The sequence below is a fragment of the Camelina sativa genome, chromosome 17 (genome assembly GCF_030686135.1).
Source record: "Camelina sativa cultivar CO46 ecotype springtype chromosome 17, ASM3068613v1".
NCBI lineage: Eukaryota > Viridiplantae > Streptophyta > Magnoliopsida > Brassicales > Brassicaceae > Camelina > Camelina sativa.
In genome coordinates this window covers 19,934,244-19,960,174 of record NC_141896.1, presented here as the reverse complement: position 1 = coordinate 19,960,174, position 25,931 = coordinate 19,934,244, and the positions used below count along the sequence as shown (strand labels likewise).

The 25,931-nt window shown below is 30.9% G+C and overlaps 3 protein-coding genes and 1 long non-coding RNA gene across 7 annotated transcripts; 2 read left to right on the top strand and 2 right to left on the bottom strand.

The window, feature by feature from the left end:
* Positions 1 to 8,228: 8,228 nt before the first annotated feature.
* On the bottom strand, positions 8,229 to 12,128 carry LOC104757328 (uncharacterized). 4 transcript variants are annotated; one of them, XR_015587259.1, is made up of 6 exons: positions 11,958 to 12,128; positions 11,792 to 11,863; positions 11,486 to 11,559; positions 8,893 to 8,992; positions 8,477 to 8,545; positions 8,229 to 8,294 (listed from the first exon to the last, which is right to left on the bottom strand). It is a non-coding gene; the product is annotated as an uncharacterized LOC104757328 (long non-coding RNA). The 4 variants fall into 4 exon arrangements; XR_015587257.1 differs by lacking the exon at positions 11,958 to 12,128 and having other exon boundaries at positions 11,792 to 11,951; XR_015587258.1 differs by lacking the exon at positions 11,958 to 12,128 and having other exon boundaries at positions 8,477 to 8,534; positions 11,792 to 11,951.
* Positions 9,085 to 10,307, top strand: LOC147924073 (uncharacterized). Its single transcript, XM_087494951.1, has 4 exons — positions 9,085 to 9,206; positions 9,281 to 9,405; positions 9,472 to 9,615; positions 9,733 to 10,307. Exons 1-4 carry the CDS (start codon positions 9,085 to 9,087, stop codon positions 10,305 to 10,307), a joined length of 966 nt encoding a protein of 321 aa, XP_087351077.1.
* Positions 12,129 to 13,296: 1,168 nt separating the features above from the next.
* Positions 13,297 to 16,383, top strand: LOC104757326 (glycine--tRNA ligase, mitochondrial 1-like). The gene is made up of 9 exons (XM_010480060.3): positions 13,297 to 13,650; positions 13,747 to 14,123; positions 14,219 to 14,336; positions 14,412 to 14,606; positions 14,698 to 14,922; positions 15,036 to 15,095; positions 15,176 to 15,256; positions 15,364 to 15,769; positions 15,861 to 16,383. Exons 1-9 carry the CDS (start codon positions 13,390 to 13,392, stop codon positions 16,091 to 16,093), a joined length of 1,956 nt encoding a protein of 651 aa, XP_010478362.1. The 5' UTR covers positions 13,297 to 13,389; the 3' UTR covers positions 16,094 to 16,383.
* A 568-nt stretch (positions 16,384 to 16,951) lies between these two features.
* On the bottom strand, positions 16,952 to 18,545 carry LOC104757325 (WRKY transcription factor 71-like). The gene is made up of 3 exons (XM_010480059.2): positions 18,028 to 18,545; positions 17,732 to 17,878; positions 16,952 to 17,548 (listed from the first exon to the last, which is right to left on the bottom strand). Exons 1-3 carry the CDS (start codon positions 18,360 to 18,362, stop codon positions 17,167 to 17,169), a joined length of 864 nt encoding a protein of 287 aa, XP_010478361.1. The 5' UTR covers positions 18,363 to 18,545; the 3' UTR covers positions 16,952 to 17,166.
* Between the last annotated feature and the right edge of the window lie 7,386 nt (positions 18,546 to 25,931).

Genomic DNA, 25,931 nt, shown 5'->3' with positions numbered 1-25,931 from the left:
CCTTGATCTTATCTTCTTATCACTTGGTCCCCAAGTTACTTAGTGATCAAGTAAATCAATGCTTATCTATTTTCAGCTTTCCCCTATATATATGTGTTGTTGTAAGTGAGAAGAGTAGTAAGACAAGAGTATGAGAGAAATATGTAAACACAACAATAAGAGAGAAGAAGACGTTATCACTTCATTCTGTAACTTACCCTCTCGTCTCTCTCTTTATTATTATGGTGTATATAGTTATACATATATACATATATAATATATATATATTATTATATTTGCCATATATTTTATAACAAACAACTATTTTTCATCGGTTTGAAAAAATACTAGCAAGTAGTAAAAACAACCTTTTTCTCTGTGCAACTTTTAACTTCCCTGTTTCTTAGATTTGTGAAGTCTTTTTACAAGTTCATATTTCTTATACTGAATAATAGCGAATATACTCCAAGCAAGCATATATTCCAAGCTTAGGGTCAGCTGAAATTTTTTGTTTCGTTTTTGTTTGTTTGTTTCCTTTTGTATTTTTGTTTGTTTCACTTTCATGCCCAGATCACTTGTCAATCAATCTACTATCAATAGTTTATTCATTTTTCGGCCAAAATCTCTATTTTTGTAAAAAATGTAGACGTAAATGTTAGAAAAGATGTCTAAGTAGCGTAGATTGATTACTTTACATATTTTTTTTAGAATTTTAGAGTAAATTTCCTTATACTTTTTTCTATATATATATATATATATATATGCAATGCATAATTCTTAAAAACCAAAACTCATGGTATAATTTTGCATGTTGATATTAATAAATTTAAAATCAACACGGAAGGTGCGAGAATCACAAAAGGTAAATATGTATTGTATTACGTTTGGGTCTCTTAGAAGAATTAAAAGAAGGCCTTCAAATTAAAAAAGTAAAAGACTCGTCCCATTATCCTCTTGGAAGGTTTGTGACGAGGTAAGGTAATTAAATCTTGGTTGCAAACTTGCAATCTAAGGTAGTGAATGGTGAACATCAAAAGGCGGTTTTCAACTTTTTTTTTTGTAAAAAACGCACTATGGTCACCATTCAAGTTTTCTAAGATATATAAGCGTTTTTCAAAAAAAAAAAAAACAAGTTTTGCGGTTTTGTTCAGCAAATTATATGATGGACCGCTTTTACAAAAATCCATAGTGTTTACCCAACGGTTTTTGAAACCACAGAAAATAATCTAGTTTTTTACTTCCTTTTTAATATTTAAATTATATATATTTTATACAAATATAGAAAAGCAAAAATAAAAGAAAAACACATATATTTTTTTTAACTCTCCTCTCTAGTTTATATACTTCTCACTCTCTCACTAACATGAAACATTTTTTAAACACTATTATATAACATTTGGTTTGTATATGTATAAACATATTTATTATTAATATAAAAAATAAAAATATATAATTTATACTAGTTAATAATACTTAATATAAAATCCGTACCGCAAATTATATTTCACCAATCAAACATTATTTTGTACCTTTTATTTTGGAATAACCGCACTTGTCCCGCAAATACATTTATCCCGCACGTACCGCAGTTGAACCGTACCGCACTAGCAAAATTTTTGTCCCACACTACTAAATTCGCGGTTACCATTCGGACCCTAAGAATGTAACACTCGAGCCCACTACATAGAGCTGGCTAACATGTTAAATTCCTTAACCGGTCCAAAACATTATTTAAATCATCTCATTCCCAATTTCTATACCCATAACAGAATCCGATAGCTCTGGGCAAAAAAACCGGAATCGAAAAACCCAACCGAAACCCAACCAAAAAATTAGACCCGAATCCGAAGCCGGAATCTAGGATTTACCCTATTGGGTCTTAAACTCCTCTACCCGAAAACCCGAACCCGAATCCAAAAATACCCGAAATAAAAATAGATATTAATAATTTAGGACCCGAATAGCCGATTTTTTAACTAGAATACCCGAAATTATACCCGAGACTTCAAGTTTTTACCCGAAATTCCGGGTATTTACTCGAAAATTATGGTATTTATCCAAAAAACCGAGAATTTACCCGAAAATTTTCGGGTATTCGGGTAAAATTCCGGGTTTTTTATGTACCCGAAAATAATCGGATTTTTGCGGTTTTGAAAATTCATATCCGATCCGACCCGAATCCAAAAAAACCCGAACCAAAACCGAACCAAATTTTTACATTTACCCGAATGGGTCCTAAACTCCTCTATCCGAAAACCCGAACCCAAACGGTTCCTACCCGAACCCGATCCGAATACCCGAATGCCCAGAGCTAGAACCCGACATGGGTTTCGACTCGTGTTACCATGCATTTATGAGTCGGTGACGAATCAATGGAGACTTCGAGAGAAGGGAAACGACCAGGCGAAGTTGGAATGCCTTGGAGGCGTGGAAGAGAGGTGAACGAGATGGTGAAGAAGTGAATCTATGTAGATTATTTATTTTTAACTATAGGGATCAACTTTTGTTTTCTTATTGTATCAACCGTTTCTGTGCCTTATGAGTTGTTTGAGATTCTATTGTTGATAGTCTCTGTTTTTGTTAGTCTTAGTGTTCTTATGAGTTACTTCTCTTTGTGGTTAAACTCCTATGCTCCTTTTCTTTTTACCATGGTTGGGATCTTTGGAAACATTTCTTTATTTTTGTTCTAAATATCCTAAAATCACCAAAAAGTTTCATAGTAAAATCTCATCAAATCCTAAACCATTTAATAAAAATCTCGAACAAATAACTAAATCTCTTAAAATAGCAATCAAATCTTTCAAAATATTAATATCCCACCAAATTCTTAGAAATATCAAGTTCAATACATCGTCTTTAATTAAATTACACATGACTTTCTCATTTGTTTGCATAGGTTCTCATTTATATTAATTAAATATCTAATATTATTAGTAAGACTAGGTTAGACCCGCGCTACGTTGCGGGATACTTTTTATAACTACTTTTAGATATATTAAATTATTGAAAATATAATTTAAAAAAAATTGGGTTAACTGTAAAGACTATGGTTTATACAATGATAAGATATAAAATACATTAATAAGATAAAAATAGAGAAATCTCAAATTTTAGATGACTTATAAATATTTATATTTAAATCGGATAGACTTAAATACTTAATTGTATAAATAGCCTAACTAACACTAATGTATGTTCTGTTTTATTTTCTTTATCTTTTGTGGGAGATATATTATTAATATAGTTTAAATTTGAGATGTATTTTTTGTAGTTTATACAAATTTAATCACATAATTGTTATATAGTGTTTTTTTTATGGTTAAAACATTTATTATCAAGCATAATTTATTATATTGGTTTAACATTCTTAAACTGCAATCTCAAAAACAAACCTTCTAAAAACTTAATTCGAGATAAAGCAAAACAAAAGCAACTATGCTATGAATATGAGCTCACATATTCAATTCGATATCAATTAGTTCATAAAATAACTTAGTCATAGACCTAAAGCAAACACCATTGAGCTAAATCCTATAGTTCTATACCAATTTGGACAATGTTCACAAACCAAAACTTGTTTACATTATAAAGCTGCCGACTTTATGCATAATCTTCAATCACCTAACAAAGAAATACTCCGAAAGTGTCAAATTTCCCTTCTACCCTCGAATCAAAGCGAATACCAAATTCGTAACGAGATTCAATCGAGAAAACTCAAAACTTCTCTTCTACCCAAAACCACAAACACAAAGATAAATTTAAAAAAACTTATAAAAAGTCTTAGATTCGGAGATGGCAGCACATTTTATTTTTCACATGATCACCAGTCTCGGCCTTTGCTTAAGTCGATGGAATTCGAATCGAAAAAAATAGAAAGAGGCAGCTGTTAGAAGGGAGAATTTGTTATTTAGGTTTATTGTGTTTTTTTTCTTTTAATTATTTGAGAAGATATACAAAGTTGAAAAAATATACGTTAATATCTAAGCTATGGAAGCGGACACGTTGATGTGTCTGCATTTTATAGGGTTTTAACCATAGTTTTTAGGATTGTTTTGAGTCTTTTCCTAGGTCCAAGTGTGCTTTTAGAGTCCTTTTAGTCTTTTGTGAGTCTTTACAGGTCCTAGGTGACTTTGGAAGGAATCTGAGCGTTTTGGGGATGAAAACATGCATCTGGAGCCAATTGGTTGAAGACTGATCGAGCTAGAAGGCAGATGGAGTAAAAGCAGAAAAACGTTCTGGATCGACTGATCCTTTCGAGATCGACCATTCCCGTCCCCGACGCAACTTTTCCTTATTTGTTTTAAACCGACTTTTTAGGGATTTATTTTACTATTTAACCACGGGGCTCGACCCCTAGAGACATAACTTTTACTCTACGCCGTTTTTGAGCACTTGTAAGCTTGGGAGAAGACCTCTTATCCTTTCTAACCCTTTGGAGAAGAATTCTGAACCCTATTATCTCTTATTGCAATTCAAACATGTTTTCTTCATATTTGATTTGTGATTGTTTCTGTTCGATGTCTGAGTAGTCTTACTGTTGGGTTTCGGGTTTCAAAGGGGGCTTTATGATTCATTGATTTAGGTTGTTAGATTTGGGATTGATCTGTTGTGTTCTTCATCTATTGTTGTTCTTATTGCTTAAACTAGATTAGCTACCTAGTTTATGATCTTAGGTTTAATTCATCTAGGCATCAAAAGTGTTGTTGAATTACTTGAAAGAACATAGGTGAGCAAGGTGATCCTCAGCCAACGACAGTTGAAGTTGGGGCACCTTGTGAACAAATCAAACTTGAACTTATTGCTTGTTAGGATTGTTTAGATTCAAACGACGGTTTAGGATTCATTCAATTCCTTGCATAGAAAACTAATGCTGCGACAGTAGGTTAGTTTTATATTTGAGATTTGAGTTCAAGAACGGTTCCTAAAGCTGTCCCAATCCATCACCCAATTTCGTGATCATAACCCTTGATTGATTCCCTGCGCCCAATACTTTCTCTTAAATTTACAAACTCTTATTTATTTTCTGTTTTAATTCTGTTACTTGCAAATCAAACTTCCTCTTTGCTTTAGCTATACTCGGTCTATATAATTTCATAGTGTATCGTTTGGTCTCTGTGGATTCGACCCTGAAGTGCTACGACGACACCACTAGATCGTGGTTGAGTGTGCTTTGGGTTATTGACTTTACTCAAGATCACACGTGAAAGAGAAAACGTTTAGAAGCGGGGAAGCGAATTTTTCTAAAAAATTAGGAAACGGATACGTGTTGGAACCGTTAAGATATATATATATATATATATATATATATATTATATAAGTTCCATGGTTTAAATAAGATTAAATTTAGGAACCTTAGATTACTAATTAATATAAATATTAATATTAGTATATAAAAACATCTAAATTTTGTTAGAAATTGAGGTTATTTTTGTTGACTGGTATATTTTAGAAAATATGAAAAACTTATTGTCAAAAATGTACAACAAACTTGTGTTATATTTTTTGTCTAATTTTTTTTTTATTGTCAACCCTTGAGCCACAACTGGCCGGCCCATTAACCAAATTCCTACATTCGTAGGAGCCGGGACTCGATCCCGGGTGTGATAGTGCCTTATGTAATTTTATTTTATTAGGTAGTAAATATTTTTTTTAGTGGAAGTCCCTTTGGCCTAGGGTTCATTAATGCTTCTACATCAGGAAGTCTGAGGTTCAAGCCCCGGATAATGCAATTTATTATTTGTGCAGATTAATAGAGACAAATTTGCAGACGATCTCCAGTGATGCGTAATTATCACTGTTCGCCGTGATTCTACATACAACTGAAGGTGAGCATAGAGAAAGAGGTGTCCATCAAAAATATGGAGCAAGAGTGTATATAGTGAATCTAATAGGGTCAGAAGGAATTGTACATGGTAGAATCATATGCAATAATTCTCATAATTTTCAACCAATAATAAAATTCAGACGATAAAAAATAGATAATCTTATTATATAAAGTTCAATGACAAAATTTCTTATTAACGAGATCGTGACACGTGTCAAAAATATTGATAAGATGTTGACACGTGTCAAAAACAAATATAGAAAAAAATTTGATTTTTACTATTTTACTAATCTACATGAATTAGAAACAAATATTGGCCACGTTTTTTTGTTTAAATACGTCAATTAATTTGTTTTTTACTATTCTACATTAATTATTGGCCACATTTCTAGAAAAAAAAAAGTTCAAAAAATATTTACCTATCACTATAAGGAAATTGAGCATATCTCTTATTATATAAAGATGTATACTAAGTGGTATTCCATATCAAATAAAAACTTTGAGTACAGTAGAAAATCATGAACACCAAAGAGACAGTTACAAACCATGAGACATCGGAAAACTATACTAGCAAAAGAAAATGGGGTATCATGAGTGATGATCAGATTGCTATGATGGAAAAAATACTTGCAGATGAACCTCATATAAAGCTGGATTTATTTACACTTTAAATATGGGTAGACAAACTAAATCAATATGTAAGTACAATCTTATTATATAAAGTTCGATGACAAAATTACTAATTAACGAGATCGTGACACGTGTCAAATATATTGGTAAGATGTTGACACATGTCAATTTTGTTTTTTATAAACGTAGTAGGACAGCTAATTATATTTACAGAATTTTACATGTTTATATTTTAAAACATTTATTTTCCTAAATCAAAAAAGAAAACTAACAAAATCAATATATTTTCCATTGTATCCTAATTATATTATACATGGTTTCTCAATAAATTTGACATGTGTAATCAAAAATTTAATTCATTAAGCATGTATATTAATCAATAAATAATGAATAACAAAGTTAAAAAGAATAATATAAGTTATTTAACATAATTTTAGTCGGATATAAATTATATTTATCGTTGTAATATAAATTTTTATTGTAAGTAAGTACACAAAACCTTGAAGCAATAAATAAATTAAAAGAAATCAATACATGATTTGTATAAGTATAGTTTTACATGTTTTATTTTAAAGTTTTAATGCATGTAGTAATATAAGAAACCTGAAATAAAATAGAAAAATGTGTTTGTAAGAATGAATATTTGGTTAATTGATTAAAATTGACAAAAGTATTACTTATAAAAGTATGACATATAGAAGAATAATATTTAGGATATTTTTGGATTTCCAAAAATTTTGGGGATATGTTAACTGATTTTTTTACTGATTATTTTTAATATTAAATTTTAAATACTAACCAATATACATATTATCTCATATGTGCTCATATTATTTTTGTTATTAGATTTTTTAACTAATCCATGATGAAGTGAATTATGGTTTTACGATGAAATAGATAGTTAAATGTTATTACTAAACTGAATGTCTAACGATGAAATTTATTTTAGATTAAATAGATTAAAAGGTTTTCAAATATTAATATGTATTATTTTAAAAAAAATCATTCAAGAATATTAGTAAATTTTAATGTTTAAATTTATAATTTTAAGTTTTTAACACATGTATTTTTGTAATGCATATGTCAAAACATAAGATAATTTGAATACAGATTATAAATTATAGGAATAAATCTTCAGTTATTGAGAATTTCAGGTACTGAAAGTTGACGGCGAAGGAAGCAGTGTAGTGGAAGGTTGACGACGGAGGAATACTGGAAGGTTGACAGCGAAGAATCGGCGAATTAGTGAGTCTAGGGATGCTAGGGTTTTGAGTTGTACAAGTGTACCATTTTGTACCAGTTGTACGATTATTTATTAGTTGTACTAGTTGTCCTATTATCTAGTGGTTGTACCAGTTGTGCTATTTTCACTCAGTTGTACCCAGTTATCCTATTATATATCAGTTGTACCGTTGATCTTATAATATCGAAGTTGTACCATTTGTTCTAGTTATCTCGTTATATATCATTTGTACCAGTTGTTCTATTATCATCCCTATATTAGTAAAAGAGAAGTACAACTTTCTCATTGCCCGAAAATGCCCCAGTCGAAATTTATCTTAACACATATCATTAAGGTTAAATATGACTTTTAAATCTATTGAATCGGGTTAAAAATTCTAAATTACCCGATAATTATCAATTGGATATCCGGATATATATTGATGTAAAAATGGGCTATTTCGGGCCTCCTGAAATAAGCCTGCAAAATAGATTTATAATTTATGTATCGTTTTCATTGAAAACGAAATTCAAATAAAAATAATTTTACAGATATCAATCTTCCAAAATCTTACCAAACCGCGTTTTTAATTATGTCTTTCATTCCTAATTCATACTCCAATTTATTTCGAATCCTTAACTGCACCAAGAAAATTGATCATCTTTAAGAAATTGTTAAGAATATATTACGTAATTAACTACTAAGATTTTCTGCCGAAATGCTACGAATATACCATATACCATAAAATATACTATCAAATTATACCTAATGGAAACTTCCTATAAATACTATGATACTTATCGAATCGTAAACCACCATACCTTCTTCTCTTTCTCCTTTCTTTTTTCAAACCTTCTCCAATGGCTGCCGAGAACGTCCCTACCACAGATCTGCAGTCCATTAGGCCATTCAAAACAGGATGGAGAATTCATGTCAAAATCATTCATGTTTGGAAGCAAAACACTGTCTATTCCGGAGAAACCATTGAAATGGTTCTAGCTAATATTTCAGTAAGCTTACCGAACTCTTTACTAGGTTTTATTGTTATGTATTGTTAAGTGTTTTGAAGTTTAATATCTTTCCTTTTGTTAAATAGGGTACCCTCATACATGCAACTGTGAAGAAACCACAGTTTGGAAAGTTCCAGAGACTGATCAAATCGGGGCAATGGGTAATCATTGATACTTTCACAATGACTAGATCCGCTGGGAAATTCAGGGTTACGAACCATCCTTACCGTATGACGTTGATCAACATCACCTCCATGGTGCCATGTGCGTCCTTGACTAATGACATGTTCCTCCAACTGGTTGACTTTGAGAAGGTCATTGACGAAGCTGGATTGAATGAAAACATTTTGGTTGGTAAGTATCTTGGTTAAAACTTTTTGTTAGAATTAATTATAGTTATTTAATCATAACTATATATGATGTGCGAAAAATATGATTATACAGATGTCGTAGGTCAAGTTGTCAATGTCGGCGAACTTAAGATTCATCAAGTCGAAAACAAGGACAAGAAGAAAGTTGAGTTTGAGCTGAGAGACATACGGTATTATCGTGATCAATAAGTTCAGTTATTCTAATAATTATTTACTAAATTATCTTTATTCATCAACCATATAGTGATGACCGACTATCATGTACATTGTGGGGTGGTTTTGCTGAGAGAATCCTAGCTGCTTGTGAAAACAATAGACAACAGGTGGTGATTTGTCTGTTGCGCTTTGCTAAGATCAATTCTTTCAAAGGTAAAAATATCGATAGAAGTTCTACTTATTATACATTTTTAATTACTGATGTTGATGATCCTATAGAAGCAATCAGCAGAGCTATATATGGGGATTTTGCGTCTTTGCAAACGAAGAAGGATGCAAAATTTTTTCAGGAGAGAGCTATTTTAGCACCAAGAAATGATGATGTCAATACCATAAATCAAATCATGCTTGATAAATTACCAGGTTTGTTTCTTTTTGATTAGAGGTTTTGAAAGTTTTTCAAATTTACTAGATCATTTGTTTTTAAATTTAAACTTCAGAAATATTAAAACTACTTATTATTTTTGAAAACTTTTCCAGGTGAAGAAAAAAGCTTCCTGAGTTGTGATTGTATTGATCCAACTGATTTAGACTCTGCAGACAATCCGGTATTCACTCCTGACTTCTTAAATAGTATCAAAATCTCAGGATTACCAAATCATAATTTGCGCCTAAAGGTCGGGGCTCCTATTATGTTGTTGAGAAAACTAGACCCTAAAGGTGGATTATGTAATGGAACAAGACTTCAGATAACACAAATGGCTGATCATGTTTTAGAGGCGATGGTTATTACAGGAGACAGAAGTGGTGATTTAGTTTTGATTCCTCAAACATTTATCAAGCCATCTGATACCAAGCTACCTTTCAAGATGCGTCGTAGGCAATTCCCTATAGCTCTTGCTTTTGCTATGACCATCAATAAGAGTCAGGGACAATCATTGAACGAAGTTGGTCTATTTTTGCCTCGACCGGTTTTCTCACATGGGCAATTATATGTTGCTCTTTCTAGGGTGACTTCTAAGAAAGGTTTGAAAGTTCTGATTGTTGACAAGGAAGGTGAGATTCAAAGGCAGACAATGAATGTAGTGTTCAAAGAAGTATTCCAGAATTTATAAGAGGTTCGATCATGTGTTCTTTTTTTTACGAAAGATTGTTTTCTAGACTTTTTTAATTAAGTAAACCAAATAGTTTTCCATTGTTTTGCTTAAGATATTAATTTTATAAAAGGTTCCATTTTTTATATTACGTACTATATAGTAATGTAATACTATGCACACATAATCAAAAGATTGTATCCTTATTATATTATGTTCTCTATAGGAATGTAAGTCTAAAATAATTTAATGAAAATGTAAATATATTAAATCTATTATATAGTTTAACAAAAAAAATTTACCATAAAGATTTAAAACATTGAAAACTATTTAAAGCATACCATAATTAAAAATTGTACTTTAATTATAATATTTTTTAACATTCGAAACATATTTACTTTTTATTTAGAAGATTTTGAAGATCATAGTATTCCCATGAATAAGCTGTATTAGTTATTTTAGAATATTCTGAACGAATATATAGAATAGAGCACAAATGAGATCTAATAAGATATATTTACAACCTAAAAACCCTAAACTTCACCACCTATATAACTTCCTTACTTCATACTTTGCCACAAAGACCACAAACTGAGCTTAGCCCAAAAAAACCTTTTCCAGTAAAAACATGACAAAGATTGGAAAGCCAAAGAATGTTACAGATCCAGTACTTGAGGCTTGGTTCGACCTAAACCGTAATTCTGAAGTTGCAAGACAACTGACTTTTGAGGAGATTCCTGAGTTTTTTACTTGGATCCCTAAAGGAAAATGCTTCGAACGAAGAAAGAGATCATTGAACACTCGAAGAACTACTTCTATTTCAAGTAAGTTTACTGGTAATTTATCCCTAAAACTTCTCTTCCGTTTTCTTAAAGGACCATTAAGTGATGAAGATCTGAGGACTTATGATGGAGTTGTATATCCATCATACAAGGAAGCATGTTTGGCAAGAGGATTAATAGAAGAATGAAGTATTTGATTTTTTATGCTGTTTTTTATTTTTTGTTTTTTTCAATTACTTTCCCTATTCCTATGTTTTGTTATCCTTTTCAAGTTTCAAATAAATGACAAAGAATAAGTTGTTATAGATTTAATCTTTATTATAAAAAACAGTCAAACTAATCTTCCATTTTCAAACAACCAAAGGAACAAGAAGCATAGGAAAAGTATTCTTATTAAACAAACAAATTAGGACATACCTTCAATTTTTTCTCTGCTAAAACTTATCCTCTCTTATCAATAAGTCTTCCTCCAAAAAACGTTAATCAATCTCCTGACATTGAATCAAAAAAATACTTACACCTGGTCAGTATATTACCAATTATTCCCAGATAACATTTTCTAATTCTTTCAATTCAATACAAAGCCACAAAAAATTATTTAGAATCGTTCTTTGAGAATAACTTAAACAGTAACTAAAAACGGATAGACTAACAAAAAGTTCACAAATTGGAAAGTTCTATAAATTTTAAACAAAGATTGAAAACTTCAGAAATTAAGCTTACTGTTTATGGCTTCATGTCATTATACTCTATTGTAATAAACTGGGTTACTGGAAGTACTTCTCATTTCATTTCCTGGATTAAATTGCAAAACAAATTAATCAGTAAAGATGTAATATTCCAATAAAAAACAATTAAAAACATTTTAAGAAACAACTACTTATCTTACGAATATCATGATGTCTTTATATATATCCTTCGGTTGATAGTATAGGCTTTCACATGTACTCAAAAAAATACAGGAAACATGTCAAACAATCACATACGGTAATGATATACTATTTTTAATATTAGCAATTTTCGTTTTCAAAACTGAATTGGAGATATAGAACAGTACAGAAAGAGTTAGAACATGTAAAATCGAGGAAATTTAAAGAAAATTTATTCATAACTTTTAGCAACTTACCAATCCAATTGGTTTAGATAAATCGGATCGCTAAAGCCATGGGTGAAAACTGAATCAACCGATTGATAGCACCATCATCTTCATAGACAAACCCAATTGATTCGACTAATCGGAGCTTCTCTCATTTCACAATTTTTTGTTTTCTCTTCAAGATTCGGTTGATTGCAGAAGTATTGAACTTGATTTTACTCTCTTTTCTGAAAATTTGATCGTGAGAAGATGGAGATGAAAAGATTGAACGATTCCCAATTGGAGATGAAACGATGGACCTATTTATAATACAGCCCAATTCTTTCAATGCTTCAAAATAGAATACATTTTACAGAATTACATTTAAAATCATAAAGTAAAAGTAATTATATACACTATGGTGATTACATTGTCCAATAGATTTCGCATGTATACGATGTGTAAAAAAATATATATATATATATATATATAAGCTTAATAGAATTACTTTTACTTTATGAAAAAAGTTAATCTGGCGTGTGAAATATTTATATATATAAGCTTAATAGAATTACTTTTACTTTATGAAAAAAGTTAATCTGGCGTGTGAAATATTTATACTATTATGCTTAATATATATATATATATATATATATATATATTTATACTATTATGTACAACTTCGTATTAATAAAGACAAAACGTGTGAAATAATATTTCAGTAATCGTGTTTACACAACCACGTGTTAAGTAAAATATTCTTTCATTCTCTTAATCTCAAGAAAGTTTTGTTTAAATTAATTATTTATAAAAAAGATATGGCAAATTTGACAAACATAGACACTATAATAAACAGATACTATAACATCTTCTAAATTGTTATCCGTTTTAACAATAATAAAATATTCCCCCGCGCTGTAGCGCGGGTTGGGTCCTAGTTTAGTTGTACTAGTTGTGCTATTCATTAAGGGTAATTTGGAAAAATCGCATTTTTAATGGCATACAGATTAAGAAATGGCACGCCAGATTAACTTTTTTCAATTTATGGCATTCTAGCCTCGTCCCTGAAGCAACCCTAATTAATCTAAATTAATTGGGCCTAATTTGTTCACCAAACTAATTGAAGTCATATCTAATTAACAATATATAATTTATATGTACCAACCACAGTTTTCCCGTTAATACCTAGAGGCTAGAGGTGAACAAATTCACTTTTTTCTTTCGATACCATTAACCCATCGCTCCGATGCAGACTACAATGGAAGCTGCCGAACAATCGAAGAAACCCTCCTCCGTCGAGTCTCAGGGTAACGCCGTCGAGATTAGCCTCCAAACTGCCCTAAGCTCCGGAAACCTTGAGGCTTTCCGAAAAGCCGTCGTCAATACGCTCGAGCGGCGTTTGTTCTACAAACCTTCTTTTGAGATCTACAAAGGTGTCGCCGGACTATACGATCTCGGCGCTCCTGGCTTCCTTGTTGAACTCAACATTATTAACTTTTGGCGCAAGGTAAGAATTAAGGATCATTCTCATACATCTCTCTCTGCACAGTTCGGTAATAGAAAAGAACATGATTTGTGTTTGGTTTTGCTTTTTGTTTAAAAGTTTTTCGTACGTGAGGAGAACATGGCGGAAGTTCGTTGTGCAAGTTTGACACCGGAGGCTGTTCTCAAGGCATCTGGTCATGTGGATAAGTTCACTGATCCTATGGTTAATGATGTGATAACTGGAGAATGTCACCGTGCTGACCACTTGCTCAAGGACTATTGTGAAAAGAAACTGGAGAAAGACCACTCTGGTGAGGAAGCTGATGAGTTGAAGAATGTTCTCGCTGTTTTGGAAGATCTTTCTATTGAGGATCTTGGTAAGAAGATCAAAGAGTATGGGATCACTGCTCCGGTCACAAAGAATCCACTTTCTGATCTTTACCCGTTTAACTTGATGTTTCAAACATCCATTGGCCCAGCTGGTTTGATTCCTGGGTGAGAGTATATCTAACATTTTCATGTTATGATTAACTAGGTGTACTTTAGTTTCTTTCTTAACAAGTTACTTTCTGTGTGTGCTTCTGCTTCAGGTACATGCGTCCCGAAACTGCTCAAGGCATCTTTGTCAACTTTAAGGACTATTATTATGACAATGGAAAAAAACTTCCGTTAGCCGTGGCTCAAACTGGTCTAGTCTTTAGGAACGAGGTGTGTAGTTATCTCCATCTATAGCCTTGTTTCTTATTATCTCTGGTTTTAAATAAGTAGCATTATTACTTGCAGATATCTCCTCGTCAAGGGCTTCTTCGAACTCGTGAATTCATGCTAGCAGAAATTGAGCACTTTGTTGATCCTGACAATAAGTCACATCCTAAATTCCCTGATGTAGCAAAACTGGAAATCCTTATGTTCCCAAGGGAGGAACAAACGTCTGGCCAAGCTGCAAAAAAACTTGTCCTTGGTGAAGCTGTTGTCAAGGTAAGTTAGCTATCGCCTACTTATTTTACATTATATGCACTCTCAAAGACTTATTATACTAATGCGTGCAAGTGAAAATGTATCGGGACAGGGTACTGTGAATAGTGAAACTCTAGGATACTTCATTGGGAGAGTGTATCTTTTCCTAACCCGTCTTGGCATAGACAAGGAACGGTTGCGGTTCCGTCAGCATCTAGCAAATGAAATGGCTCACTATGCAGCAGATTGTTGGGATGCTGAAATTGAATGCTCATATGGGTGGAAAGAATGTGTTGGGATTGCAGATAGGTCTGCATACGACTTATATGCTCACTCCGTAAGAAACTTAACATTGTATCTCCGTGATAAAAAAACCCATTGGGGTATGTATTTCCTATTTAAAACTTACTCAAGTAGATGACTGTGGATATATACATTGTTGTATGGCAGGAAAAAAGTCGCGTTGCTCTTGTCGCTGAAGTGAAACTTGCTGAACTTAAAGAAGTAGAGGTATATATATGAGTTACTCAACATTTTCATATATATCTGTCTTTATAAATTGCCCTTAATATTTTCCTCTTTTATTTCAGAAAATTGTTATTACTCCTGTGAAGAGAGAATTGGGTCTCGCATTTAAGGGAGATCAAAAGAAGGTTGTTGAAGCTTTGGAGGTTAGACTGACTTGAGTCTAATATTGTTTTACTGAATAGCTTCTTTGTTTCATATTTATGGGATTATAATAAAAAGAACATGCTCCGTGTAATTAATGTTTTGTTAGGCGATGAGTGAGCAAGAAGCAATGGAGATGAAGGCAACACTGGATTCGAAAGGGGAAATGGAGTTTGAAGTCTGCACACTCGGGAGAAACGTGAGCATCAAGAAGAACATGGTGTCAATCACAAAGAAGATGACGAAAGAGCACGTGAGGGTTTTCACTCCGTCAGTGATTGAACCATCGTTTGGGATTGGTCGGATCATGTATTGTCTGTACGAGCATAAGTTTAGCACAAGGCCAAGCAAGGCAGGGGATGAACAGCTGAACGTGTACCGTTTTGATCCTCTTTTAGCTCCTTACAAGTGCATGGTTTTCCCGCTTGTTCAGAACCAACAGTTCGAGGAAGCAGCCAAGTTCATTTCCAAGGAACTCAAGTCTTTTGACATGTCACATAAGATTGACATCACTGGTACGTAGAACAAATTGAATAAACTGAAGTTATTTAAAATTTTGAAATGAAGAAAATTAAACGAGTGAAGATTTGTGTGTATGTGAAACAGGTACATCAATAGGCAAGAGATACGCCAAATCCGATGAATTTGGAGCGCCGTTTGCGATAACAGTGGACTCAGAGACATCAGTGACAATCAGAGAAAGAGATAGCAAAGACCAAGTCCGAGTCAACGTGAAGGAGGCAGCTTCCGTCGTGAGCTCAGTCGTAGAGGGAAAGATGACGTGGCAAGACGTCTGGGCAAGCTTCCCACATCACTCTTCTGCTGCTTCAGACGAGTGAGTAGCTACAAGCTAGCTCTTTAAATCACCATGGCCTAGCTATATGATGGCTTCTTTCATGTTGAAATGTGATATTATCTTCAAACAATTAACCATCCTTGCAGATATATATACTGAGGGCTAATAGGATGCTTTACCTTAAGTTTCTTTCTCTCTTTCTACTTTTCTAGCTTGAACAAGGCTTAATTAGTTGAATGTGGCCATTTTAGTGTCTTTTTCTTGTCACAAAAAATATCCATATACCAGATTATCTATAAAACAGAATTGGGTAAGTAAGTGTTTGTTTCTCAATGTGTTTCGTCCGTAGGCTTGTCAAATTTCCGTGTGACCATTTTTTGTTTCCTATACTCTTTCCGTTTTTTATTTTAAGTTGTGTCAAGGTTTTTTATATTTTCACATAAATTAAATATTTTTATTAAAAAAAATTATTAATACATTTTATAAACAGAACAATAGAAATAACACTAGATTTTTTTTATCAAATATAATATGAGTTACATTAAAAACCCATACTGAAATTATTTGAAACAAATTTAAAGTCATAAAATGTAAACCGAAGAATTAAAAGCATGTATTTTCTCTATCCTTAATTGTTGTTTTGACATACAGAAAAATACTTTTGGGTTAATTGAAGTCTCAAGGAACTGATTTAGGGTGAACTCGTTTTCGTTAGTATTACTATTATACAACCTCGAGTCAACAATTTCTGCATTTCCCACGTGACCAACAAACAAAGTGAAGACATTTATTTAAAATGCAAATTAAAACATAAGTTAGCAATTTTGTTGACCGATAATGAAATCATTTTCAGAATACTCGAACCACATGATATAATACCAAGTTTTCGAAGAGCACGAAATGTAAAATTAACATATATAGAGATTAGAGACGTTCACAAAGTTTTAACTCTTACAAGAATCAAACTCCAAATAATTAGTAGGCAATCAGCAGTGAAATACATATATACACATGAATTTGAAGATATATATTAATAAATATTAGAACACCTAATAAATAATATACTCTTCTATATATGTAATCATAAAGCTTCGATTATATAGTACGTGCCCTCTCTCAAGATTCGTGCTTCAAGAGCATTGAAGGAACAATGTCCTGAAGAAGACCATAGTCAACACCTGGTTGATGGTTATTATTATTGTAACTATTGATCACATGACCTTGTTCGTACGACATAGAAACCACTCGTTGATAATTGGCCGGAGGATGCTTTGCCATGAGAAACTCTTGATGGTGACGAGGGAAGCTATGGAGGAAATTGCTTCCACCACCACGGTGGCCTAATAGATGTTCAGCGGTCACGGTTCCTCTCAACGTCGATGGGATTGGATGGTTGTGTTTTCCTTCGTATGTTGTAATTACGATCGATGGATCATGGAACGATCTCTCTACACGTTTCTTCACGTTGCACTTTTGTGTTGTGCACCTATAGTAGCTCCTGACAACGGATACATAAACTCTTAAATAGATATTATGATAATATATACTTTTTTTGTAACCATTATGATATATATACTCTTAACTTGTAATAATTGCATGTGGACACGTAAATAAATGTGTGGGTTTGAATAGGGTGTGGTGAAGAAGTAAACCTTGCTTAGCAAAAAAAAAAGAAGTAAACCTTGGATAAGGGCTGTTCTTGACGGCCTTTTGTCCATATTTTCTCCATCTATAACCATCTTCAAGATGATCAATCTCGCTTTTGGTCATAAATGCAACCCTAGCTTCTCTCTCTTTCTTCTCTCCTTTCTTTTTACCTTGTTTTGTCCTGACCATATTCCACCAAAAGCCTATTAATCTCTAGGGTTTTAACGTTCTAAAACCTTTAATTGCTTTGTCTACATATTTTCATAAGCTTGATCACATTATATCGTCTATAGTTGGTTCAGAATTGTTAAAGGTCGAAAAAAAACTCACACTTGCTTGGAACTTTCACCAACACCATGTTGGTCGCCTTCGATGTCCTCCATTCGGTCACTCTTAGTTTCGTTGGGGTTCTCTTTAGGATCGGCTTCATTGGAGGAAGATGAGACCACCGGAGAATTCGAATTGAGATTTAGATAAGGGTTGTTTACTATGGGGCCCGTATTGGATGGTGAAACCGGTTGAAAAAGGGAACTATAAGGTGGGAATTTGAAGACCTTCTCGAGTGAGTTATAATCCATTACTAATGAGCTTTGTAAGCAATCAGTTAAACTCATGAAGGATACTTCTTCTGAAGATGTGTTCTTGTGCTCAACATGATCATCCATCGAAGAAGGGGAGAAGGATAAAGAAAAGGAAGAGATTTGGTTCTTCAAACTTAGGTGTTAGGTTCTATGTGGACTTTGGCCTTTGGGTGATCAAGTCATATAAATACAAGTCCATTACTTTATTACTTCGATGGTCTTTAGTTCTGAATATTCAATAGTTAAGGTCTTAAATATATATATTTTGGCGATAGTATATGGAGAACATATATACATATATACATATATATATATATATATATATATATATATATATTTATATGACTAGTCAATGAAGTTTAATCCCATATTTCCAATTGATTATATAAATAAACATAGAGTAACTAAGCTTACGTTTACAAAAAAGAAAGTAGCTAATGTTTTTTAAGTATAAAATGTCATCAAAATTTTTTTTCTTTGGAATGAATATAAAATTTTATTCATCAAAAAAACCTTCTCTTTACAACAAGTGTAACGTTTTCAAAATTACATGTCTTTACTTTATGACATCGAATTTATAACATATCATTTCAAGATAAATATTCTCTTTAGTTCACTCTATTTAAACCAATCAATTAAAACTCGAGTTTAGCTATATTGACCAATCTAATACCCGCAGCAATTTTTCTTAAAGTAATCAAAATACTTTCTCCAACAGAAATATTATCAAATATTGTATGCAATTTGAATTCATATATAGTCTCTCTAAAATGTGAAAAAGAAAATAATTTGAAAGAATTCAAGTTGGAGATATTGGAAAGTTCAAAAGGTCATCATCTTTCAAGACTTTAGTGGGTATAACATTGCTAAAATATCTTTATGTATGTGAAAAAGAGAGGTTTGAAAAATTCAACTTAAAATTAGTCAGCTAGAGAGCTATCTAACAAAAAGTGGTTTCTATAAAGGAAACATTTAACTATATTTTTCTCTCTAATCTTATCTACCACACTGCTTTAATTTGGCTTCTTCTTTATTTGTTTTTTTTTGGTTTGTAACTTCATGATATAGCTAATCGATCAAATGAATTAATCTACGATTTTTTTTTTTGTAAAATGGATAGAGTACAAAAATCACACGCACGTACATGTATTAGATAATCTATATATAATAGCGAATAAATGTCACCAAAGGTTGTGTTTATTCAATCATACCTTTTAGATAATTTTCCCAAAAAATCAGTAGAAATTTGAAATTATATGTTTTACAAAAGTTTGCGATTGTTTATTGTAACTGTTTTTTGTAAAGTTGCAACTGTTCATTGTAGAGTTGTGTCTATTCGAATATTCATATCTTTTGAAATCTGTATATATTTGTCTGTTTGAACTGTTTTCATTTTTTTGCCATGACACAAAATGATATAAAATTTCAATTTCAACGGTTTTTACAGCTCTCTAAATTATTCTCTTGCAATCATTCTTTTAAAAGTAAAGAAATTCCTCCAATTCTTAATTTAACAAAAGATTTTTGGAAAGATGAATCTAATTTACAACTTTTAGTAAATTTTATATAAATTTTTTTAATGAAAATATCTATATATAATAACAATTCGTATAAATTCCACCAAAAGTTGTGTTTTTCCAGTTGTACATTTTGGATAATTTTCTAAAATATCTGTAGAAAATTTAAATTGTGTGTTTTACAAAAAGTTGTGATTCTTCATTTTAACGGTTTTTTGTAAAGTTGCAACTGTTCATTGTAAAGTTGTGTCTATTCGAATATTCGTATCTTTTGAAATATATATATATTTGTCTGTTTGAACTGTTTTCATTTTTTTGCCATGACATAAAATAATATAAAATTTCAATCTCAAAGGTTTTTACAGCTCTCTAAATTATTTACTAGCATTTATTGTTTTAAAAGTAAAGAGATTCCTCCAATTCTTGATTTAACAAAAGATTTTTGAAATGATGAATCTAATTTACAACTTTTAGTTAATTTTATATATAAAAATTTAATGAAAATACCTAGAGTCTTTTTCCAAGAGTTAGAAGGATTATATAGTGAGGTTTTGGATTTGACTTTTGAATATGGTAATAAAGATGTCTTTTATTTAAAAGCAGTTTATATGAGTTTGTAGGTATAATCAAGTGCAAGCACAACAGTTGCGATTTTTTGTAGTACATTTTCGTAAAAAAATCATTTTTTTTTAAATTCAAACGGTTGTATCTGTTCATTGTAGAGTTGTGTCTTTTCGTTATATTTTATTTATATTTTTCATCACAACTTTTCATTTTAATAGGTGTGTCTATTTAAATAATCATGCTTTTTGAACTCTCTTTATAAATGTCTCTTCATCACTAACTAACAAGTTCGTTAAAACAGATTTTCCATTTTATGTTGTATCTAAATAATTGAATATTAATAACTAATATTCAACGTTATTCTATCATCTAACTAAATTTTTAGAAATGATTATAGCAATATAGAAATTTTATACAACTTAATATAGAATTTACAGTTACGTCTGTTTATCATAACTTTTCGTTAAAAAATATTTTAATATTTAAAAATAATAATAACAATCTGAATAAATGAGAACTGTTTTTTTGTAGTACTTTTTGTAAAAAAATTGGTTTTATGTTTTTTTAAAAAACTCAAAGAGTTGTATTTGTTCATTGTAGAGTTGTGTCTCTTCACTATATTTTATTCATATTTTTTCATCCCAACTTTTCGTTCTAATAGGTGTGTTGATTTAAACAGTCATATCTTTTGAACTCTCTATATATTTGTCTCTTCATCAATAACTAACAAATCATTGTTCGTTGAAACAAAAGTTTCGTTTTATGTTGAATCTAAATAATTTGAATATTAATATCTAATATTCAATGTTATTCTATAATTTAACTAAAATTTTAGAAATGATTATAGTAATATAGAAATTTAATAAAACTTAATCTAGAATTTACAGTTACGTCTATTTATCGAAACTTTTCGATAAAAAATATTTTAATATTTAAAATTTATTTTATTTTGTTTTTAAAAGTTGTATATTTTAATTTTAATTTTTCGTTGACACATTTTCACTCATTAGTAAATATATTTTTAATTATAGTTATTTAATAGAAAATTACATTTACTCATTACAACCATTAGTTCAATATTCTCAGTTAGTATCACTTTGTCATAATGATTTTTTAATTGTATCTCTTTACCATAATTCTTCATAAAAAAAACTATTCATAATACTTTAAACAATATGTTTTACAAAATTGCATCTATTCTACATAATTTCTTATAAGTTTTCATTTTGATGATTGTGTTTTTAGTAGCAGTTTATGTATTCAAACTATTCTGTTACATTTAAATAATTTCATAATATATAATTTTAAATTTTAAATTTTTTTTTTTTTTTCTAAAAATATTTTCTGAAACCTAGTCGTAATAATAATAGCAATGAAACTTTTGATATCTTATTTGTTTTTTTTTTGTCTTGTAAACATACATTTGGTTTGCGGCGATGAATAGTTTTTTCTTAAAAGTATGTACGTTATTAGAATTCACTATTAATATGGTTTTGACTTAACATAAAAGTAAAATAGAAAACTCGCGTTTGACAGACATAGGTACATCCTCTTAACGTAGTAGACATGATCATCATCACCATATGGTGTTTTGTATAACAAATTTAAATAGCCATCATGTCCTTTAGTAACAATCGATTGGACATTATCAGAAATTGTGGTCTATGCAAATGCATTATATATTTAAAAAGTATACTTACGTAAAAGTCCTACTGATGGATATTAAAAATAAAGATAAAATAGAAGTTAAATGTATAAAGCAATGTAGACATTATACATCTACTTCCAACATCTTTGCACTCGTCAAAAGCAAACTTTCTTGGTGAATTATAACGAATCATATATTAATTATGCATAAACACACAAAACGAGTGAATATTTAACCCAAAAAATACAAAAGTCTCCACTAATTTACCCTCTCCCTAGAACACTTAATTTTTATATAACCTTTTTCGTTTTTTTTTTTCACTACAAAGAACCTCCATAAAAAAGAAGCTAACTAATCTCTTTCATGTTTAAATAAGGGCTTTAGTTAGATATATACTCCTTGCTTTGGAGCTACATTATTGTTGTTGATTCAAAGTCAACGATGACCGCTTGCTTTATGAACATTCAACGTCCTTCAAAGCAATAAGTTCACACTTTCCTTAGCTTTATAAATTACTTCAATAAGATAAGTCTTAAAAGATTTAGTCCAATCCTGATATAGCAGAAAAAAAATCTGATCATATATAGCATTGAAAGAAAAACATAGAGAAACGAAATATATATATATATATATATAATGATCATACTGACCAATATATATATTATAGCAACTAATATTCGTATATATTCAAATGATTGGATCTTACCAGTATTTGGAATTCAGAAAACATAAATATACTGACCATATGATTGCATTAGTAATGTTTGAAAAACATACTTTATCCGTTTCAAAATATAGGATGTTTTAGTTAAAACACACATATTACGAAAAAGTTACTTTTAAACAATTTAACTAATCAGAGATAAGACTACATAATATAAAATATAGATTTAAGCTAAAAGTTGCATAGAAAATTGGAAACATCCTATATTATGAAACAAAAATACTTGTCTAAACATGCCTATATTATGAAACAGAGGAGTACTAAAAGTTAATGAAGACGTGGAGACAAATGGCAGAGTATTTATTAGGGTCAGCAAAGTCGTCCGCCATTGGTCATGTGTGTGTTCTTCTTTTCCCTTTATGTTAAATGATGAGCGAAGCCCTATGTCATTTTATATAATTGGGATCCATGCATGGTTTCTTATTAATCACCGCTCGATACTATTTTTGTCACGAATTTGTGTTCGTTTAATTAAAATGATATTAGTTACTTTAAAATTCTATAATTACCGCTTGAAATTCACGATGTGAGAGTTGGTCGAACCTACTAATTTGTGTGTGTTATATTTTGCAGTACAACTAAGTAAATAACCTTTAAAGGCTTAAACCAAAAAAAGAACATATTCTTTACCAAAAGTGTTCAGGTGGGAATAGGTTCAACTTCTTGGATATTAACCAAAAAAAGCTTCATTCACTCGCTTTTTTTTTTTGTTATCGGAGTTAAACAATGCTAAAGCACTAATAGCATTTCTAATTATATTTTGTCGATTACTTATTTATGATAAACCAAGAAAAGTTTTACAATAATACACCTAAAGTCTAGGTGTTTGATAAGTCAATTAGACGTTTGAGTTTTTTAGTTATTATAAAATAAATAGAAATTCTTTCTAGAAAACTTTGGATAATTAAAAACTCCATAATAGATTATTATCATATAAAATTTTTAAAATAGTATGAGATTAATTGATAGGTAAAGTTCGGAGACACTTGTACAAGTAAAAGGGTGCATGGTTGTCGCTTTCTCTTAAAAATTTCACCTACAAATTACTGCTTATATTACCCTATAAATTTAAACTCTATACTGTAATCATAAAGAACTTAAACGAATTTTATTAATCTAAAATCATATTATATCTGAATTGTTTTCTAGATAAACATGTGCATTTTACTATTTTTAGTTACATAAATAACTAATTAATCTATTACAACACATCACCAAGCGGTAGAGGATGATTTTGCACGTCGCCCTGGAGTGATATCCCTACTATAGGAGCTGCCAACCTTCGCTGTAATCTTTCCCCTCTCCATGCCAAGATTGAGGTCTTTATCTAGGCTATGCGTTGCATGATTAGGACAGATAACCAATCTGTCGTCTTTCTCACCGACTGCTCCGACTTAGTGAAGATGGTGTCTTTGCCTTCTGAGTGGCCAGCTTTTATGCCTTATCTGGAGGACATACAGGCGGATAAAGAGGAGTCTACGTCCCTCAATCTCAGAATGGTAAAACGAATAATCTTGCGCGACAAGTTTGCACAGTTCCGCACTTAATTACCTAAGTAAACATTGTTCCTTCGTATTGGCTTGTTTGATCCAATCTTGTTCTCTTGTTGTCAGAAAAAAAAAAACACATCACCAAGATTTCTGATAGGTTGAATGATCAATTCCTTACCATAAATTAAATACATTTTCACATTCAATCATCTATGTATGTCGTGTGATACCTTTAGTTTTAATAAAGCTCTATCGACTCATCCAACCTATACAGTTTCAGTTTCAATTATATAACTAAAAATGAAAGTATAAACTTTGAACTAAGTCATGTCAGTTTGACAAGAAAAGAAAAGACAAAAGAACCACTCATGTCAATTCTTCTTAGTTGAGTGTGAGTGTGACACTAAAATTATGAATGTTTCGACGATCAGAGCAGGTATTGTGTTTGGTAATATGTATTGTTATTGGTAATGGCAATCTTTCAATTTATGAGTTAACATAAAAGTTAAAATATCTAGTTGTTTGATAGGTCTGTCATCACTAAGTATTTTTGGTTTTTTGCTTATCCTTAATTTCGTCAAAACAATGAGAAAAAACAATTACAGTGATGTCCTTACCGTTCAGGAACATACGTTTCTCCTTCTAATTAACCATCGACTGTCCTAAAAATTCGAAATTGTTGATTGATTTTGAATTGTTTATATATGATCTAATAAATATATATATATATATATATATATATATATTTTTAAATAGCATTATCAACAAACGGGTAGTGTTACATTCATTTATGCTATATTTTTGTATGAGATACATATGAATATCACAAAGGCCAAAGAGAAGCCGACAAAAATAAAAAATGAAGTAATAGGAAATTTAAATAAGAAATCAATGAGTGTAGAATTCATAAGTCAAAAGTCAACGTTTAGGCTTAATTGAATTCGTAATATAAAGTTTCAATATCCACTCCACTAATGTCGTTTTCTAATCACTTAGATGAACAATTTTTATTAATCGGATAATTGTACGGACCGTAACACACTTTACATAAAATGTTGTTTAATTGTCTTTTTTTTTTTTTTAATTACGTTTTTCAAAATAGGCACGTCTTCATCATTGCAGAACTGCGTCATATAACTGATATAAGTCTACGACAACGCGAAAAGATGGTTTAGCGAATGGTTAAATTTTTTCATTTAAACAATTCATTGATTCTCGAAGAAAATCATTTCAAAAATATAAACTTTTTGAAGAGGAGATATATACATCACGACGACGTCGCCTTTTTCTCTACGATTCTATGAAGGAACAACAACTTTTGAGTGTCAAAGCAGTCTTTTTTTTTTTTTTTGGAGTGGTAAATAAATAGTAAAGTAGATGTGTCTACATAATTAATTTCTTCATTTGTTTTGAGTGACCAAGTCTTACATTTGCATTCATCTACGTTGGTTACAATAATGTCCCCTTTCTTTAATTATTTGAAGTAACAGCTAACTACTTTGAGTGTCAAAGCTAACTACTAAGAGCATTTTATATTTCTCACTGTATTTTGAAAATCAAAACTAACATTTCTCTTTGTACTCAATGTACAACAGGGCTTAAACTAAGGCGTTACTTATAATGCTGAAGTAGGCTACAATCAATCCTTCACTACCACTAGAAGTTGAAATTAGAGCATGAACTATTATCCACAAAATAACTTGAGCAAAT